At 42.8% G+C, this 20,347-nt stretch overlaps 1 protein-coding gene across 10 annotated transcripts in view; it reads left to right on the top strand.

Annotated features, from left to right (window-relative positions):
• LOC143646627 (uncharacterized) overlaps window positions 1–20,347 on the top strand; it is a 214,373-nt gene that overhangs the window by 189,402 nt on the left and 4,624 nt on the right. For 4 of the 10 annotated variants that reach the window (XM_077115830.1, XM_077115784.1, XM_077115793.1 and 1 more), the window contains 4 exons: window positions 16,052–16,172; window positions 16,624–16,708; window positions 17,656–17,832; window positions 19,150–19,937. The exons of 1 other annotated variant lie outside the window; for it this stretch is intronic. In XM_077115830.1, coding sequence (XP_076971945.1) covers window positions 16,093–16,172; window positions 16,624–16,708; window positions 17,656–17,829 — 339 coding nt within the window. In that variant the 5' untranslated portion in view covers window positions 16,052–16,092 and the 3' untranslated portion in view covers window positions 17,830–17,832; window positions 19,150–19,937. Of the gene's footprint in view, window positions 1–14,070; window positions 15,902–16,051; window positions 16,173–16,623; window positions 16,709–17,655; window positions 17,833–19,149; window positions 19,938–20,347 lie in introns of those variants that run through there. 5 more of the 10 variants (XM_077115810.1, XM_077115820.1, XM_077115765.1 and 2 more) reach the window with 5 other exon arrangements.

Here is a 20,347-nt window from a genome sequence, read left to right on the forward strand (position 1 = left end):
AATTTGCAACCCAGATCTTCAACATGAAAAATGCAAATATATCATATGTTATGCTGCATTTCAGCCTTGTCCTTGGTTCAGGGGAGCAAATGTTTAAAGAAAAGGATGTATAAATCTTTTGGTATTTTACACAAGTGTATATATGACCACTTGATGAACCTTAAATAAGAAAAAAAAATTTTTTTTTGTTTCCCAAAGATAGGTTAATTATTCCCTAACCCTCTTCTTCCTCTTTATGTAAAAAACTAGTTTAACCATGACATTCCTATTCAGCTGTTCCTTGTAAATGTTTCCTTTCAGGCCCATACTGGCTCTTTATGAGCACCACATACTTATTTTTCTATTCTCTGAATGCTTTGTTGTTGATCTGGGTCCCAATTTTCTTCAGGACTTGTAAAAATTATCTTTTCCAACTTCTTGGCAGCAGCATCTTGTAGCCTTGGTGATGTTTCATGTGGCCTGCCCTTTGCCTTTGGCTAAGCTCAGATCATATGTCCATCATCGGAAGTATACAAAATGTGGTCTAACCACAAAAGAGACTTCCAAGACAAAATCATAAATAGAGATACTCTAGATTAGAATGCCAAAATATCTGTGCCATCTGTGAATACGGAATTAGCCAAAGAAAAATAAATGGGAAATCTATGGTTTTCCTTTTTAATTTCCACATTTAAGTGGGCTCAAATTTGAGGTTATTCATCCACAAAATATATTTTTTAAAAGTGGTAATTATAGTTATTCTGGTTTTCTATATACCAATTTCCTCTGTGATTATAACATAAACACCTTCTGTGGTTTCCTTTTCTTTACAGTAACAAAATGAGATTCTTAAAAGTTTTTCTGAGCAAAAAAGAAGTAGTAATAGTTATAAAGATGATCATTTACTGTGCCATGACCTTTATATATTATCTTATACAAGAGTGAAAATACTAGGGTGCTAATGTAATTGCTAACCCATCCTATTGGTGCTAAATATGAATTATCAAAACATAGCCAGACATTCCAAAATGATGACTTGAAGGATTTCCTACTAGTTAGAACAATTCCAGAAGTTCTCAAAGTAATCTGGAGCAGGAAGAAGGAGAATTTATGGGAGGAATAATTTCTACCTAGGATTTTTTTTTACTTTTTGATTGTGTAGTGTAACATATATTCAAAGCAAAGAAATAAAAAAGCAGTAGTTTTCAAAGCACTCTTCAACAGGCAGTTACAGGAAAGATCCCAGAGTTTGTCATGGGCTACCAGACAATCCTCTCAGATTTTTTTCCTTCTAACTGCACCAAAGTATAGGAGGCTAGAAGGCTTAAATATTTTTATCATCACAATCAACTTTTTTCCTTTTTTTTGTGTGTGAAAAATAACATATATACAAAAAAGCTATAAATTTCAAAGCACAGCACCACAATTAATTATAGAACATATTTCAGACTTTGACATGGGTTACAGTTCCACAATTTTAGGTTTTTACTTCTAGTTGCTCCAAGATACTGGAGACTAAAAGAGATATCAATGTAATGATTCAGGATTCATGTTTATTTGTTAAATCTTATCTTCTCTGTATAGCTCCACCATCACCTTTGATCTTTCCATCTCCCTCTTTAGGGGTGTTTGGGCTATGGAAATTCTAAATTTTTCATATTGGAAGAATCTGTCACTAATATAGAGTAGGGAGATGGAATGATCTGATGTTCTAGGGAGACTGGGCCCTCTAGGTTTCAGGACTTGTCTGGACCAGGGAAAGTTTCTCTAGTGAAACTTTCTGGAAAGTTACTCTAGTGCCTGGGACCCTTGTGGAATCTTATATATTGCCCTAGGTGTTCTTTAGGATTAGCTGAAATGGTCTTGGTTGGGATTTGGCAGGTTATGATAGATAATAAGGTCTACCTGAAGTTTGTGAAAGAGCAACCTCGATAGTAGCCTCTCAACTCTATTTGAATTCTCTCTGCCACTGATACTTTATTAGATATATTTCTTTTCCCCCTTTTGGTCAGGATGGAATTTTGATCCCACGGTGCTAGGGCCAGATTCATCCCTGGGAATCATCTCCCACATCACCAGGGAGACTTTCACCCCTGGATGTCATATCCCAGGTAGGGGGGAAGGCAATAATTTCAGTTGCAGAGTTGGGCTTAGAGGGAGTGGGGCCACATCTGAGCAACAAAAGAAGTCCTCCAGAAGTAACTCTTAGGTATGCCTATAGGTGGTCTAAACTTCTCGGTTACCTGCATAAGCTTCATAAGAGTAAGCCTCATGATCAAGGGCATGGCCTATTGATTTTGGTATCCCTCAAGTTTGACATGGTATCAGGGGATTCCTGGCTGATAAGGTTTAATAGTTCCATATTCTTTCTCCCATCCCTCAGGGGACTTTGCCAATATTTATTGATTATCTGCTTAATATACTCTAGGATGTATCCAGGCATTACAATAATCTATATGGGATTAAATGGCCTCTTTCTTATTCTGGCCTCCCTGTGTTTCAGTGTTCAAATGAGCTATACAGATAGGTTGAGTTAGATTATGTGGTATAGAAAATTTCAGTTGCAGACCAAATAAACCTTTATTCCTTTGGTCTCAAAGAGTGTGTGTGTGTTTCTAAAATATAGACACTGTTGTCCTCACTCCTGTGTTCTGAATTTCTTTAACCTCAACCTGATTGGCTTTGTTATTAGCTCTAAATATCAGGTTATATATATATGTATATAAAACAACCTCTTGAAATCCAGAAATAATAATCTCCACTCTGGACTTAATGTGTCTCCTCTAAAAGCTTACAATCTAGGGCCCTGTTTCTTACAGGCATTTTCCAAAGGTGACAATATCGTTGTTGTTCTTTTGTTCCTGGCTTATTGTGCCTCACCAAATGTCCCACACATTTATTCACATGTTGCATGCCTTACGACTTCTACCTAGAATTTTTATTATAACTGTTCAAACCTCACCACAGGAACATGAACATGTTTAGGTATTTAACTAACTCCTGAGCCTCTTAGTTAACAGGTATTTTAAATATTTTAACTTAAAATATATTAGAAATTAAAACAAACATGGAAGATGGGTGTTAAGAGACTTAAAATGTGTAGAGTAATGCTTGTAATAAGTATGTCATGTTGAATGTTCAATCCTTACAAGGGAGAAAAGCATTTAAAAAACTGCTGTTTAGAATTTAAGATTTCCTCTGTTTTTGACTTCTAACATTTTTAAAACTGGATACGTTTTAATTTACATTTAATTGAATTAGTTTACTAGGTATAAACATAAACAATATAAAATGAAGATTCTCTCTTCCTCTGTTTTAGCCAGGTCATTAATGGCAGTTTCTGTAATAAACAATCCTCACATAAATATTATTTCTTGCTCACATCATAATTTAATGTGGAATATTGTAGGGGTTTGGAGCTGTATGTACCCCATAAATAATGAAAAACACGTTCTTAAACTTAATTCATTCCTGTGAGTGTGAGCCCACTGGTAGTAGGAGTTTTTGATGAGGTTACTTCATTTAAGGTGTGGCTCAACTCAATCAGGATGGTTTTGAGCCTATTATTGGAGACCTTTAATGAAACTCATAGGGAGAGAAAGCCACAGGATGTGCCCAGAAGCTGAGATTTGACAGAACCTAGAAGAGAATGGAGAGGCAAGGCCGGGTCACTATGTGTGTTGCCATGTGACAGTGGAGCCAAGGACCAAGGATCACTGGCAGCCAGCCCCAGAAGACCAGTCTTCAGGAAGAAAGCAATACCCTGATGACACCTTGACTTGAACTTTCTTTTAGCCTCAAAACAGTGAGCTGATAAATTCCTATCGTTTAAGCATTCTATTTGCTTGAGTACCCAAGAAATCTGAAACCGCCATGTAACCCTTCTAAGTAAGCTTTATCAAGTGGTAATTCAGCAATCTAGAATTCCTTTATCTTATGTGTCTACTCTCTCCTAGGCCTCCTTATGATCCTATATAAATCCTGCATTCAGCCAGACTGGTAATTGAACAGAGAAAATATGGAGAAAGCATACAGGACTCTTTATGCCTTCAGCCTGAAACTGACACACTTCATTTCTATTTGCAATTCATTGGCTATAACTCATCACATGAACCCAGTTAACTGAAGAGAGTCTGGGAAACGTCTTTCTGCATATAAAGAAGCTTGAGTTAGGTTGATAAGCATCTATGTAATCTCTGACATTTAATTCTATGGCAGTAGCCCAGTTCCTAAACCTCACAGGTCCTCTCCTCAGAAGAAAGTGTGAATTTGTGTGTGTACAGGTGTTCATATTTATTTTTTTAAACAAAAGTGGCACCCTAATATATACTCTCTACTACATTTCTCTTTATCATTTAATTGATCATAATTTAATATGGTGATATTTTCTGTCTATATATTAGATTTCTCCTATTCTGTTATATGACTGCTTATTATTACGTGGTAGAAATAATCTATGCCATATTTAGCCATTCTGCTATTGGTGGGCATTTATTGTTTTAAATTTTATTTTTGCATGCCAAACACTGAGTTAAGTATGTTCCACAGAAAAGTTAGAGAAGAGACAGGAGGGTGACTGAGGCAGAGATTCGGGAGTGTGGCTGACCTGGGTGAGCCTTCTGCACTTCATAGGGCACCCTGGTTGCAAAGGTCAAGGAACTGAGCCTTGTGTGGAGGTGCAGAGCCTGTGGGAGTGCACGGATGGGAGCCGGGGACTAGGAAGTAAGTCAGGCCGCATTCCTTGGGCGCCCTACCCTCACCAGCACAGCCACATGCCCGGCAACTCACCCCAAACCCCATGCACCCAAACCCAGTCACCTGCTATCATTTCCTGCGCTCCAGGCACCCCCACCCCACCAGCTCCCAGTGTGTGTACCTGCCACAACCCCCCACCCCAAGTGCAGCCCAACCCACCTCCTCTGTACCCCTCCTGAGTACTACCTCCCCATCCCTGTTTCCTTCAGGCTGTTGCCACTGCATAAAGGCTGTGGGCACTAACCTCCATACTCAGGCTACCCCTGCCCCCTGCCCATAGTGTTGCACAGCTTCATCCTGCCCTCCCTGAGCTCTGTGCATCAGTTTACAGCACTCCTAGGCCCACGCATGCCTACGGGCCCCCATTTACATCCTTCAGCTTTGGGCACTGCTCTTTACAGCAGTCCTAGAACTGCATATGCACATGGTCCTCAACCACACTTTACAGCTCTGAGAGACTGCTGACTGCATGGCAAGAGTCACATATGCCCTTAATCCCTGAAGGCATAACACTAACCTGCTGCCACAGCTCTGCATATGCACACTAAGGGTCCCATGCCTTAGACCAGCACATACCAGGGTTACACCCCCCAGACTGGTGCACCTGCAGAGCTATGTCCTTCTAGGCTGCTGGGTACCCATGTTCACAAGCATCAGTATAACACCCCCAACCTGCACCTATACCTGCCCTGAAACAAATCACTGCACTGAGTACCCCACCCCATACCCTGCTCCCTGCTGTACAGTCATCCCACAAACACAAAGCCTTAGACTGCTGAAAGAAATCAAATCCCAAAGTAAATCAATCAAGATATTTACATGCCATGAAGACAGCAGAAAATCACTAAGCATATCACAATGCAAACAAATATAACCCTGCCTAAAGACCAAATTAAAACACCAGAGGAGACACAGATGTTGGAACAACTAATCAAAGATGTTCATACAACTCTACTTAATAAAATAAGTGGGATAGCAAATGATGTAAAGGAGATCAAGAAGACAGTAAAAAGACATAAAGAGGAATTTGAAAGAATAAATAGAAAATAATATATATCACAGAGGTTAAAGATTCTGTTGACCAAATAAAGAACATACTAGAGGCACAAAACACCAGACTTGAAAAGACAGAAGAAAGAATAAGTGATATAGAAGACAGGATAACTGGCTTTGAAGACTCAAAATAGCAAATGGCAAAACAGATGGAAAAAATCGAATTGGAGCTCAGGGAAACGACAAAACAAAGCACACAAATATAAGAATCATTGGTGTCCCAGAAGGAGAAGAGAGGAGTCAAGGGCTAGGAAGAGTAAATGAGGATATGATTAGGAAAAACTTCCCAAGACTCATAAAGGACATAAATATACAAGTCAAAGAAGCCCAACGAACTCCAAACAGATTAATCCAAATAGGCCTTTCCCAAGACACACATTAATCAGTTTGTCAAATGTTGAAGAGAAGCAGAAAATCCTGAAAGAGGCAAGAGAAAATCATTCTACTGCATACAAGGGAAACCAAATAAGACTAAGTTCAGACTATTCAACTAGCACCCTGGAGGTGAGAAGGCAGTGGCATAATATATTCAAGATACTGAAAGAGAAAGACTTCCAGCCAAGAACTCTGGACCCAACCAAATTGTCCTTCAAAACTGAGGGAGAGATTAAAGTTTTCACAGATAAAGAAGTCCTGAAAGAATTTGGCAATAAAAGTCCAAGAAACACTAGGAGTTCTGCTGGCTGAAAAAAAAAAAGATAGGAGAGGTAGGTCTGGAGGAGGGCACAGAATTGAAGAGTACCACTAAGGGTAATTTAAAGAATACAAAGAGAAAGAGGGAAAAGAATATATAGATCTGAAAAATAAAATAAAAAAGATGGTGGATTCAAGAAACTCCTTTTCAGTAATAACTTTGAATGTTAATGGACTAAATTTACCAATTAAAAGATACAGATTGGTAGAATGGATTAAGAAACATAATCCAGCTATATGCTGCTTACAAGAGACTCATCTTAGACCCAAGGATACAAATAGATTGAAAGTGAAAGGTTTGAAAAAGATTTTCCATGTAATTTGTAACTAAAAGAAAGCAGAAGTGGCTATACTAATATCAGACAAAATAGACTTTAAATGTAAAGACATTGTAATAGACAAAGGAGGATAAAGTTTTTCCCAATTAAAGGGTCAATTCACCAATAAGATATAACAATCATAAATGTTTATGTTCCCAATCAAGGAGCTCCAAAAGTACATGAGACAGACATTGGCAAAACTGAAGGAGGTGATAGATGTTTCAACAATAATAGTAGGAGACTTCAATATACCACCTTCTGCTATAGAGAGAACTACCAGACAGAGGATAAACAAGGAAATAGAGAAGTTAAATAACTTGATAAATGAATTATGCTAACAGACATATTTAGGTCATTGGACTCCAAAGCACAAGGCTATAAATTCTTCTCTAGTGCTCATGGAACATTCTCCAGGATAGATAATAGGCTGGGGCACAAAAAAGGTCTTTATAAATTTAAAAATATTAAAATTATTCAAAGGAGTTTCTCTGATCACAATAGGATGATCTGGGTATCAATAACCACCAAAGAACAAGAACATTCACAAATATATGGAGATTAAATAACACACTCTTAAGCAACCAGTGGGTCAAAGAAGAAAGTGCTAGATAAATCAGTAGTTGTCTGGAGATGAATGAAAATGAGAATGCAACTTATCAGAACTTATGGGATGTGGTAAAGGCTGTACTGAGAGGAAAATTTATTGCCCTAAATGCCTATATTAAAAAAGAAGAAAGCAAAAACAGAAGACTTAATAGCATACCTGGAGGAACTCAAGAAAGAACAGCAAACTGACCCCAAAGCAAATAGAAGAAGAGAAATAACAAAGATTAACACAAAGATAAATGAATTGGAGAACAAAAGAACAATAGAAAGAATCAATAAAACCAAAAGTTGTTTCTTTGAGAGAATCAATAAAATTGATGGGACGCTAGCAGACTGACAAAGGAAAAAAAGAGAGAGGATGCAAATAAAATCAGAATGAGAAGGGGTGCCTTACCACAGACCCTGAAGGAATAAAAAAAGTCATAAGAAGATACTATGAACACCTATATGCCAACAAACTAGACAACATAGATGAAATGGACAAATTTCTGGAGACACACAGCAAGCTACACTGATTCAGGAAGAAATAGGAGATCTCAAAAAATTAATCACATGTAAAGAGATTCAATCAGTCATCAAAAATCTTCCTTCAAAGAAAAGCCCAGGGCAAAATGGCTTCACCAGGGAAATTTTATCAAACATTCCAGAAAGAGCTAACACCAATCATGCTCAAACTTTTCCAAAAAATTGAGGAAAAAGGAACTCTACCTAAGTCATTTTATGGAGCTATTATCATTTTAATACTGAAACTTGGTAAAGATACTATAGGAAAGGAAAGCTACAGCCCAATCTCCCTAATGAATATAGATGCAAACATTCTCAATAAAATATGAGAAAATTTAATCCAACAAGATAGTAAAAGAATTATACACCATAACCAAGTGGTGTATACCAGGAATGCAAGGATGGTTCAACACAAGAAAATCAATTAATGTAACACAGCACATTAACAAATTGAAAGCGAAAAATTGTGTGATCATCTCGATTGATGCTGAAAAAGCATTCGACAAAATTCAGCATACTTTTCTGACAAAAACATTAAAAGATAGGAATCAAAGGTAATTACCTCAATAGGAATATGTGAAAAACCAATAGCTGGCACTGTACTCAATGGAGACAGACTGAAAACTTTCCCCCTAAGATCAGGAACAAGACAAGGATGTCCACCGTCACCACTTTTATTCAACATTGTGCTAGAAGTTCTAGCTAGAGCAATCAGGCAGGACAAAGAAATAAAAGGCAACCAAATTGGAAAGGAGGAAGTAAAGCTCTCATTATTTGCAGATGATATGATACTATACTTGGAAGATCCTGAGAAATCTACAGCAAAATTACTTGAGCTAATGAACAAATTCAGCAAAGGGATAAAAAATTAATGTGCAAAAATCAATAACATTTCTATACACAAGCAATGACCTAGTTGAGAAGTCAGTTAAGGAAAAAACTCTGTTCAAAATAGTAACTAAAAGAACCAAGTACTTAGGAATGGACTTAACTAGCAACATAACGGACTTGTACACAGAAAACTACATAATGTTGCTAAAAGAAATCAAAAGAGATCTAAATAGGTGGAAAGACATTCCCTATTCATGGATAGGAAGGCTAAATATAGTTAAGATGTCAATTCTCCCCAAATTGATTACATATTCACCAAAATTCCAACAACCTGCTTTGAAGATTTGGAAAAACCAATTACCAACTTCATCTGGAAAGGAAAGAGACCCTGAATAGCTAAAAGCATCCTAAAAAAGAACAATTGGAAGGATTAGCACTGCCTGACTTTAAAACCTGTTATAAAGCCACAGTGGTCAAAATAGCATGGTATTGGCACAAAGATAGAAGCATTAACCAATGGAATTGAATCGAGAATACAGAAATAGACCACCAAATCTATGGTCAACTGATTGTTGACAAGGCCCCCAAATCCTCTGAACTGGGACAAAATAGTCTTTTCAATAATTGGGCATGGAAGAACTGCATATCAATAACCAAGAGAATGAAAGAGGACCCCTATCTTGCACCCAACACAAAAATTAACTCAAAATGGACCAAACACCTAAATATAAGAACTAGCACCATGAATTTTCTAGAATAAAGTGTAGGGAAGCATCTTCAAGACCTAGTAATAAGAGGTAGCTTCCTAAACGTTACACCCAATGCACAAGCAACAGAAGAAAAATAGATAAATGGGAACTCCTCAAAGTCATATGCTTCTGCACCTCGAAAGACTTTGTCAAAAGGTGAAGGGGCAGCCAACTCAATGGGAAAAATATTTGGAAATATCATGTCGGACAAGGGTTTGATTTCCTGTATATACAAAGAAATCATACAATTCAACAACAAAAGAACAAAGAACCTGATTATAAAATGGTCTAAAAATATGAATAGGCATTTTTCTGAAGAGCAAATACAGATGCTTAAAAGCACATGAAGAGATGCTCATTTTCATTTACTATAAGGAAAATGCAGATGAAGACTACCATGAGATATTACCTCACCTATAAGAATGGCTGCTATTAAACAAACAGGAAACTATAAATGTTGGAGAGGATGTGGAGAAACTGGGACACTTATGCACTGCTGGTGGGAATGTATAATGGTGCAACCACAATGGAAGACTGTTTGGCAGTTCCTTAGGAAAGTAAATATTGAGTTGCCCTATGACCCAGCAATAGTACTACTTGGCATATACCCAGAAGAGCTGAAAGCAATGACACAAACAGACATTTGCACACTAATGTTCATAGCAGCACTATTCACAACCACCAAAAAATGGAAACAAACCAAAAACCCATCAACAGACAAGTGGATCAACAAAATGTGGTATATACATACAATGGAATATTATGCAGCAGTAAGACAAAATGACATCCTGAAGCACATAACAAGATGTATAAGGCTTGAGGACATAATTCTGAGTGAAATTAGCCAGACACAAAAGGGTAGATACTGTATGATTCCACTTTTACAACCAGCATAAAGATATAATCAGAGGCTTATAATACACAATATGGGGGACTTAGAGATATATAGAAGCTTGAGACAGGTTGAATTCCAATATAAGGAAATAGGAGTGAAGGTGGTTCTCTAGTGGGTTTGTAAGTAATATGAACAAGATTGAAAGGGGTTGTATAGACCTACAGGTCCCACTGATTCACAGTAGAAATATAAATTGATTTTCACATGAATTACTTTGAAGATATGATTCTTGTACAAACAGTGTCTAAGTCCAGTGTACAGAGGGAAAACTGCTAGTGCATGCTATGAGCTATGTTTAAGAGGAATCCATCAGCACTACCACAGCAACAGCAGAGGTAAACAGTGGGAGGAGGCCCAAGAGTTAAGAGGAGGTTTAGATTTGCTATTTGGGGAAGGTGTGTTTATTGATTTTCTTTCTCTTGGGAACAATGAAATTATCGCAAATTGAGAATGTTGATGGACTGTGGACTTTTGGCCCTCTTCATGATGCCCGATGAATGCAGGCAGCTGAAGGATGAACTGTCAGAGAAGTAGATTGGTGAACAATAGTGTATACTTATGAACGAAGGTTGTGCAGCTACAAAAAGGAACAAAGTTGTGAGGCATTCAATGATGTGAATGAACATGTGGGACATTTGGTAAGACTGTTGCATGAAACTAGGAGTGAAGCTCTGTGAGAGCTTATGGAAGCATTACATGGAACACCAAAGGAATTGGGACCAAGGCTCCAGAGCTTCAGGAAGCAAGATTTTATTCGTCCCTGCTCATGGGGCACAGCTGAGTCCCTTCAAAAGCCTGAGCCCTGAATAGAAGGTTACAAGAGCTTCGATAGTCAGGATGATGCATTGAAGACAAGGTGTGAACTGGTGGTGTTGGAAGGAAATGATTGGCTGATTTAAATCAGGAAAGGCATGAAGCTGGGTTTACAGAAGTGGTTGAGCAATTAGGGGAAGGGTTTCTTTACATAAACTTGTCTTACCTTGCCTATGTGCAGTTTTATCCATTCTTGGGGCAAGCATCCTGTTTACATGTAGTTCTGACTGCTCAGAGGAATTTGGGGATTTTTTTTTAAAGAGGAGGTAGTTTAAATGTGCAAGGAAGGGTGAGGGGTCCACCTACTGCAAGGGGAAATGGCTTGGGCAAACAGGGCTACTTGGTACATTCCCCCTTTTGATGCTTGTCCACACTAGTAGACAGTTGCATCATTTATACCTCATTTTCTTCTAGTTGTAGGGGGCCAGTATTGGTGGTTCCATATTGCCAGGATTTTTGCCGAGGTCTTCTTTTCTATTTCAGCTTCAACTCAACATTGTAAGGTACTTATTAAGAGTGGCAGGAGGCATGGGACAAGGAGGCATATGGCTAGCAACCCTAGGACACTAGCAATTAGAGTTTTGAACCCTCCAAACATAGAGAACCATCTTCCAAACAGATCACTTGGGTTCTACCCTTTCCATGTTTGTATGGAGACATGGGCTGGTTTTCTCATTTCATTGATTATTTCTCTAATAGCTTTGCCCTGTTAGTCTATTTGGGCATCAGTCCAGTTGAATTTCCCACAGATTCCTCCCTCATCTGCTAAGAGATAGTCTAGGGCCAGCCCTATTATTGCTGTTGCAAAGCTCCACCAGCTGCTCTGGGGCTTGGGAAGGTCTGGAAGAGTAAGGTTTAGAGGGTTGGATTCCCCCCATTCTCGGGCTGTCCAAGGCCACTGATCCCTGATACCCATACTCCCACAAATATAGCATGATGTTATATTAAGAGAGGAGGCGATCTGCTCGACTAGTTCAATGCACAGATTTTCTGTAGGTCTAGCTCTGGGGTAACTCGGGGGAGTTGGAACATTTGCACTTTGCTCTGGGGCTTGTGTGTTTTGTTTTGACTGACTATGAACACAGTGGGGGGCCTCTATTCGGGTTTTGGTGAGGGTTTTTATTTCTTTGTGTAATGTAAGAAAACTTTCTGCTACTAGTCCCTGGCAACCCCTCAATGTTTCATCATAGAGGAGATATTGGACTACTGCAAGAGACACTACTGGCTTCCCAGTGTATTTGGTAGGATCAAAGGAGTAGTTGTTTGACTACAATGGGGGACAGCCATGGTGAAGTTTGGCTGCAACTGGAAGCACTCTTCTATTCTTAGGGAAGAGATACTGATGATGATATAGTGTCCTAAGGATATGCACGTGCTAAAGTTTAGAGTGACCCTTGTTCCGGGTGAAGTGCTAGATGATAAAGGCACTTTCTGCCAAGGTAGGGAATACTCTATCACTGTACTTGGTGACTGGGAGTCGAGGCACTTTAGGTGCCTAGGCAGAGAGTGTGTTTTTTTTTTTTTTTTTTTTTGCATGAGCAGGCACCGGGAATCAAACCTGGGTCTCTGGGATGGCAGGCAAGAACTCTGCCTGCTGAGCCACTATGGCCTACCCTATATAGAGAGTGTATTTTATAGTGTTAAATGTGCACGATGAAGTCTGACCAGGGCAGGAGGCATGGCACTAGTACACTGTGGTGGTTTTTCCTTCTTCTCTAGAATAAACAGTTTGGAGACTTGCCTGGCACACATCGCCCCTCCTGAAAGGACCACAGGGACATTGAGCAAATTTATGAGGGTGAGAAACATGATGACAGTTACAGAGTACCTGGGTAGAAAGGATCCCACCAGATTAAAGTGAAATTGGTCTCGGGTAATAACTCCAGGTGTCCCACTTCCAGGAGGGCTAAGAAGGCTAAATGAAGAACAAACACAAAGAGCAAGAAAAAGGCAGTAAGTCCACAGACCTGGCAGGCCGGGATGTCCATGTGTCAGTTCCTCAATCTTCGACCATCCATAGATCAGTCAGCTTCTGGAGTGACTGAAGCAGGGCTCGAAGGTCTCCTCAAGCTTTGACCATGCATTGGCTAGCTGCTTCTGGTGAGCTAGAGCAGGGCAGTGACAGTCATTCAGGCTTCAGTTGCGGGCTGGTCAGCTGATTTTGGCTGTGATGGAGAAGGGCACAGTGGCTTCCAGAGAATGATGTGCTTTGGGTGTTCAGAATCAGGAGTGCACTCCCAGGGGTCATGTGTTGTGGCCCTCTTGACCTGAGAATGGTGAAACCACAGGATGATTTTTGCAACTCTTACAGGTGTTGGAGTTGCTGAAACAACATGGTAAGGGCCTCTCCACTGAGACTGGAGGGAGCCTTTTTTCCAGTCTTTAACCTATTCCAAGTCCCCTGGTGCAAACTCCTGTGTGGGGTGGAGGGTAAATGCTGGAAGGCTCGGCACTGCTTCTAGTGCTTTCCTTTTCAACTCATTTAGAACCCGTCCCAACTGAATCAAGTGTTGGATTAGGCCTAAGTTCCCAATTTCTTTGAGGTTTCCCTGCAAGACTCCGGTGAGAGTTGGTGGCCTTCCATATGCTACTTCAAAGGGGAGAAACCTATTTTCTTTGTCAGGGCAGATCTAATTCTAAACGGAACTATAGGGAGCATCTGTATCCAAGTCAGTTTTGTCTCCTGACAGATTTTCTTTAATTGTGTGTTTAAAGTCTGATTCATCCATTCTACCTTTCCACTACTTTGAGGCCCGTAGACAGTATGGAGCTTCCAAGTTATCTGCAAGGCTTTTGCTAGCTTTTGGAGGGTCTTGGCTACAAAAGCAGGGCCATTGTCAGAGCTGATTATAATCAGCATTCTACTGAGGAATGATGTCTTTTAGGAGGGCTTGTGCCACCTGGGTTGTTTCCGAGCAGGTGGGGTACGCTTTTGCTCAACCCGAGAAGATGCAGATGAATACCAGGAGATAGCGATATCTCTGGGCCCGTGGCAGCTCTGTGAAGTCTACCTATAAATCTTTGAACTGACTTAGACCTGCTAACTGGTTATTCAGACTCCCATCCTGGCACTGGGCTGCTTAGCATTGTTTCTCTGGCAGGTAACACACTTCTTACATGCTAGCTTCACCCAAGAGGGGAGCTTGGGTATGTGCTCAAACTAGCACTGAGGGCCTTCTCCCCAAAATGAGTTTGATAGTAAACATTTTTCACTAGGGGCCAGGCTAGGCTTTCAGGGATGGTGATATATACATCGTGCAGGACCCACCAACCATCATGGCATTTCTTCCCTTCCCTTGCTAGCCAATTGCCCTCTGACTTGGAATAGCTTGATTTTTCTCTCCACTGCTGTAATGGGTGGGGCGGGGGGGAGGGGAGCAAAGAGCAGTTTGTGCTCTGGAGGGAACACCAGCTGTCTCTCTGCCTCTTGTTTGGCAGCTGAGTTAGCCTTGCAGTTGCCTTTTGCAGTTAAGTAGTTTCCCTTCAGGTGGCCTTGGCAATGGATGACAGCCACAGTGGAGGGGGCCCAGACTGCCTCCAGTAAGGCCAAGATTTCTGGCCCTTGCTTAATATGCCTTCCCCCTGCCGTTGTTAGCCCTCACTCTTTGTATAACGCCCCATGCACATGTAGGTTTATGAACACATACTTTGAGTCAGTGTATATATTGGCTTCTTGCCCTGCCTCCAACTGCAGACCCTGAGCGAGTGCTATGATCTCGACCTTTAGAGCAGGTGTTCCTGAGGGTGGGGCCTCTGCCTCTAGTATATCTACTAGGGTGACAACTGCATACCCAGCATAACATATCCATCTTTTACTATGCTGCTTCCATCGGTGAACAGTTCAATGCTGGGACATTTTAATGGTTGGTCTTTGAGGTCTGGGTGACTGGAGTAGACTTAGTCCACAGTCTCTGTGTGGTCATGTTTTGGGGGCCCCAACCCAATAGGCAGCAGGGTGCAAGTTTGGGGTATCACACAGAGTGACCTGGTACTTGGTGAATCTTGCATTTGACAATCAGAGGTCCCCCTTTTGCTCCATAAGACTGTTGACTGAATGGGGAGCCAGCACAGTCAGTTCCTGCCCAAATGTGAGCTTTCTGGCCTCATGGACTAGGAGGGTGGTGGTAGCGACAGGTCTTAGGCAGGAAGGCCATCCTAGTGCTACATTGTGCAGTTGCCTGGAGAGGTAGGCTACAGGCCTTTACCATGATCCAAGGACCTGGGTTAAGACCCCAATGGCTGTCTCTTCCTGCTCATGAGTGAACAGGGTGAAGGGTTTTTCTAAGTCCAGAAGGCCTAGACTTGGGGACCTGCATGAGTACTGCCTTCAGATGCTGGAAAATGTGCTCTTGTTCATTCCCCTACTGGAATGGTCCTTGTTGTCCCCCTTTTGTGACTTCATAGAGGGGTCTCACTAGGAGTGCATAGTTTGGGATCCAGACTCTGCAGAACCCTGTTGCCCCCTAGAAACTCCCTGACCTGTTTTCTAGAAGTTGCTGTGTGTGGGAATGGCACAGACTACTCATTTCTGCTCAGGTCCCAGACTTCGGTTCCCTTACTGTAAGCAAAAACCCAGATACTTGACTTGCTGCTGGCGGATTTGGGCCTTTTTCCAGAACATGTGGTACCCTGCCTGGTACAGGTGACAGAGAAGGCGCTTTGTCCCTCTCTCACAGTCACAGGGATTCGGCGGCAAGTGAGAGGTCATCTACATATTGTAGGACAGTGCAGTTGTAATCTTTAGCTGGGAATGATTGCAGGTCCTTCCTAGCACTTGTCCAAAAAGTCTGGGGGAGTTTTTGTACCCCTGAAGCAACCAAGTCCAAGTATACTGTCTTCTTGTTCCCACGAAGGGCCTTTTCCATTCAGAAGCAAATGCTTCCTGGCTGACTGGATGCAGAAGAAGGCGTCCTTCAAGTCCAAGCATGAGAACCATTTGGCTTTCCCTGGGACCAGGCTGAGGAGGGTATACAGGTTAGGAACCATGGGGTGAATGGCTTCCATGGCTGCATCCACTGCTTGCAGGTCTTGGACTGGGTGAAATCCCCGTTTGGGCTTTCTTCACGGGTAGCAGCAGGGTGTTCCATGGGGAGTTGCAGGGCCAGATAATCTGGTGGGATTCCAGCCACACTGAATGGCCTTCAGTCCCCTCAAGGGCCTTCTGAGGGAGCAGGTACTGCCGCACTGCCACAGGGCATGCCATGGGCTTCAGGGCAATTACACTGGGGGGCAGTGTTTGACTAGGCCTGGCGGGTTGTGCTTAGCCCAGACACTTGGAATGTCTGGGATGGCAGAGATGGCAGGCTAGAGCAGGCCTCCCCTCCCGCTTTAGATTCCTCGTGCAGCAGCCACTCTTCGCCAGCTGGTGTGGGTAGGAGTAGGATCTTTTGCGGGCCATCAATTTTTTAAAAATCTTCTCCTTCAGGGCCAGAAGTAATTTGGACATACAGTTTCCTGAGGAGGTCCCATCCCAGAAGTGGCAGCAGGCACTTGAGCATGCACAGGAACTGGTATGACACTAAGTGACCCCCAGTGCTGAGTTCTCTGGCCTTCAGGAATAACTTCTTCCACACTATATCAGTGGTGCCCACTATGCCTATTGTCTGGCCAGAAAATGGGTGAGCATCCCCCAGAGGCTGGGTTATTACTGAGTGTCCGGCACCAGTATCCAACATAAAGTCCATTGTTTGGCCCCCTAATTTTACTTTGATCATGGGTTTCCAGGGGCCTAAAAATATGGAACCTGATCTGTTCTAATCAGAGAGCTCATTGACAGCCAAGGTGATGGTATCTGGATCAGACCTGGGGCCAGTGTCCCGCCTTCCTCTGCCTGTTAATGGGACAGCTTTATTGGGGCACTCTTCCAATGCCTCTCCTTCTTGCAGAAAGCACACTGGTTTCACCCCAGGGGTGCTTGGGCCCTTTGGGTTGTTTTTAGCTGGGGCCCTTGGTCTCAATTCTCAAAAGCAGCAGCAATCATCTAAGCCCTTTCCCTGAATTCCCATTTCTTTTCCTTGGCCCCTACTTGGTCCCGATTGATGAACACCCTCGTGGCCACCTCTATCAGCTGGCTCGTGTTGATGCCTGCAAATCCATCTAGTTTCTGAAGGTTACACTGAATGTCGGGGCTGCTTGTCCCATGAAGGTGGGATTTTACCAAATTTGGCTCTCTGGGGCCTCAGGATTGAACGGTGTGTATTGGCGGAAGGTTTCCATCAATTCCTCAAGAAATTCGCTCAGGGGCTCATCTGGCTTCTGCAAGACCTCTTTGACCTTGGTTATGTTGGTGGCTTTTCGGCTGCCTTTCCAGAGGCCCTGGAGCAGGGCCTCATGGAGCCTTTGAAGGGACTGCAACCCCACGTCAGTGTTTGGGTCCCACTCTGGGCCGTCTCCTGGAAAAGCGTGGGCGGCGTATCGGGTTGGGTCTAAGGTGCCATTGGAGGTGCTTTCCAACCAGGTGCTTTTGTGCCGCCACTACCACATGCCAACGTTCCTCAATGCCGAGGAGAGTTACAAGCAGCTGGTTGCAAGTGGGCCAGGTGGACTGGTGAGTCTGGACAATGGACTGGAACAGGTCAATCATTGCCTGAGGCCTCTCAGCGTAGGACGGTGGAGGACTCTTCCAGTTTAGCAGGTCAGTAGAAGTGAAGGGAATATATATGACGTTTCTTCTCCTTTCCTGAAAGTCTCCCTGGGCATCAACATAGGGAGGTCCTCGGGTTTCTCTCAAAGGCATTAAGGGGATGGCTGCGGGTGGAGCGGCCGCACCTGGGGCCGCAGCTGCCATGGCTCAGGGAGTCCAGAGATAGCCAGGCTTGGTGGAGTGTCCGGTGATACTTCTGGGCTTCTGGGGGGGGGGGGGTGTCGGGGGTTGCTGTGGAGGAGCTCGGCAAGGCCGCAGTTGTTGGTGGCTTCAAGTAAGGTGGGGTGGGTTTTCTTTTTTTTCCGGTGTACTGGATAAAACTGGGACCTTGGGCTTGCCACCTGGTTCCTTGTGGGACTTCTCACCACTTGGGTGAGAAACACCTGGCCCTGTTCATCAAGGCAAGTCTTTATCCACCCTGGCTTCTTCTTTGTGACCTCCAGCCAGGTGGCAATGTAGGGAAACTGATCTGGGTGTCCACGCATCCCTGACACTGTACTATAAACTGCCTTTACCTTTTTTTAACTCAAAAGTTTCCTCAGGCAGCCAGTCTACCCCAAAGGTGGGCCATTCTAGCATACGGAATTGCCCGAGTTGACTGGGAGTCAGCTTGACTCCCCATTTGTCAGTAAAAGCCTTCTTAAAGTTGGACATCATGCACCGCAATGGTGTCTTACTAGAGTCCCGCCCCCTGCCCATATCGGTAGAGCCAACAGTTAGGGGAAGGGTTTACAGATAAACAACATAGGTATTTTAGACAATCTAGCACTTTATTTGATGTCGCTGCTCCCCTAGTGGGGATGTTGGGTGCCTCTTGGCTTTGGTGGTCTGGTATAAACCCCCGGCCGGCCCCCCTTCCAGGGTTGCCCACCCTTAACTGTATGAGGATCACCACAGACTTGCAGAATCTGGACTCACTTGCATCCTGGTGCTCGGTTCCTGTGGCCCAGGACTTCCATTCCCTCACTCAGTCACACACATTCCATTGACACTCCTCCCACACTGCCCTTCCCGAAACGGAACCTGAAGACTTCCATTTCCCCTGGTCCTCTGGATGGAGACTGGTACTCGAAGAGTCTTGGGGGTTGATCAGGTCCCCTTTCCACTCAGGTCCCCGGCCTTCTACAGGTGGGCTGATAACCTGACACACTCAAGTGCTTACCAGTCAGACGGGTGGCACTCCCAGGGATCTGGTTGCTGAAGCTGTCACGGATCTGTTACCGTTCTGGTGGTGGTGAGTGCCCCGGCCGGGGAGGTCGGGATTCTGAAAGACAGGGAAGCCCCCAGTGCTGGCATTGCATTCCATAGGGTCTCCGGTCCGGGCAGTGTCACCTCCGTGGGCAAAAGAGGCGATAATGTCACTGGCTCTCGATCCCAGACCAGCCACTAGAAATGTTGCACAAAACCAGGAGCAAAGCTCTGCGAGAGCTTCCAGGAACATTACATGGAATACTGAAGGAATTCGGACCGAGGCTCTGGAGCTTCAGGAAGCAATATTTTATTCGTCCTTGCGCACAGGGCCCAGCCAAGTCACCTTGAAAGCCTGAGCCCTGAATACAAAGTTACAAGAGCTTTTATAGTCAGGATGATGCATTAAGGACTAGGTATGTACTGGTGGTGTTGGAAGGAAATGATTGGCTGATTTAAATTGGGAAAGGCACGAAGCTGGGTTTATAGAAGCAAATGAGCGGTTAGGGGAGGGGTTTCTTTACAGGAATTTTTCTTACCCTGCCTACGTGCAGTTTTATCCGTTCTCAGGGCAAGCATCCTGTTTACATGTAGTTCTGACTGCTCAGAGGAATTTGGGGAATTTTTGAAAAGAGGAGGTAGTTTAAATGTGCAAGGAGGGGTGAGGGGCCTACCTGCTACAAGGGGAAATGGCTTGGACAAACAGGGGCTGCCTGCTACAAGACAATATAAACCAGAAACAAAAGAACAAGAATGGTATGGTCACCTTAGAAAATGCTCATAAGAAAACAGGGCCTAGATTGTAAGCTTTTAGAGCAGACACATGAAGTCTGGAGTGGTGATTATTATTTCTGGATTTTGAGAGGCTGTTTTATATATATAACCCAATATTTAGAGATAAGAACAAATCCAAACAGGTTGGGGTTAAAGTAACTTAGAACATAGGGGTAAGGAAGACAGTGTTTATATTTTAGAACCACGCGTACTCTATGAGACCAAAGGAAGAAAGGTTTATTTGGTCTGACATTGAAGTTTTTGGTAGTGTATGATCTAATTCAACCTATCTATATAGCTCATTTGAACAATTGAAACACAGGGAGCACAAAATAAGAAAGAGGTCCTTTAATCCTGTATAGTTTGTTGTAATGCCTGGATACATCTTAGAGTATATTAAGCAGATAAAGTATTGGCAAAGTCCCTTGAGGGATGGGAGAAAGAATAGGGAACTGTTAAACCTTACCAACAGGAATCCCCTGATACTGTTTCAAGCTTTAGGGACACCCAAATCAATAGGCCATGCTCTCGATCAGGAGGCTTA

Source organism: Tamandua tetradactyla, chromosome 1 (assembly GCF_023851605.1).
Source record: "Tamandua tetradactyla isolate mTamTet1 chromosome 1, mTamTet1.pri, whole genome shotgun sequence".
NCBI lineage: Eukaryota > Metazoa > Chordata > Mammalia > Pilosa > Myrmecophagidae > Tamandua > Tamandua tetradactyla.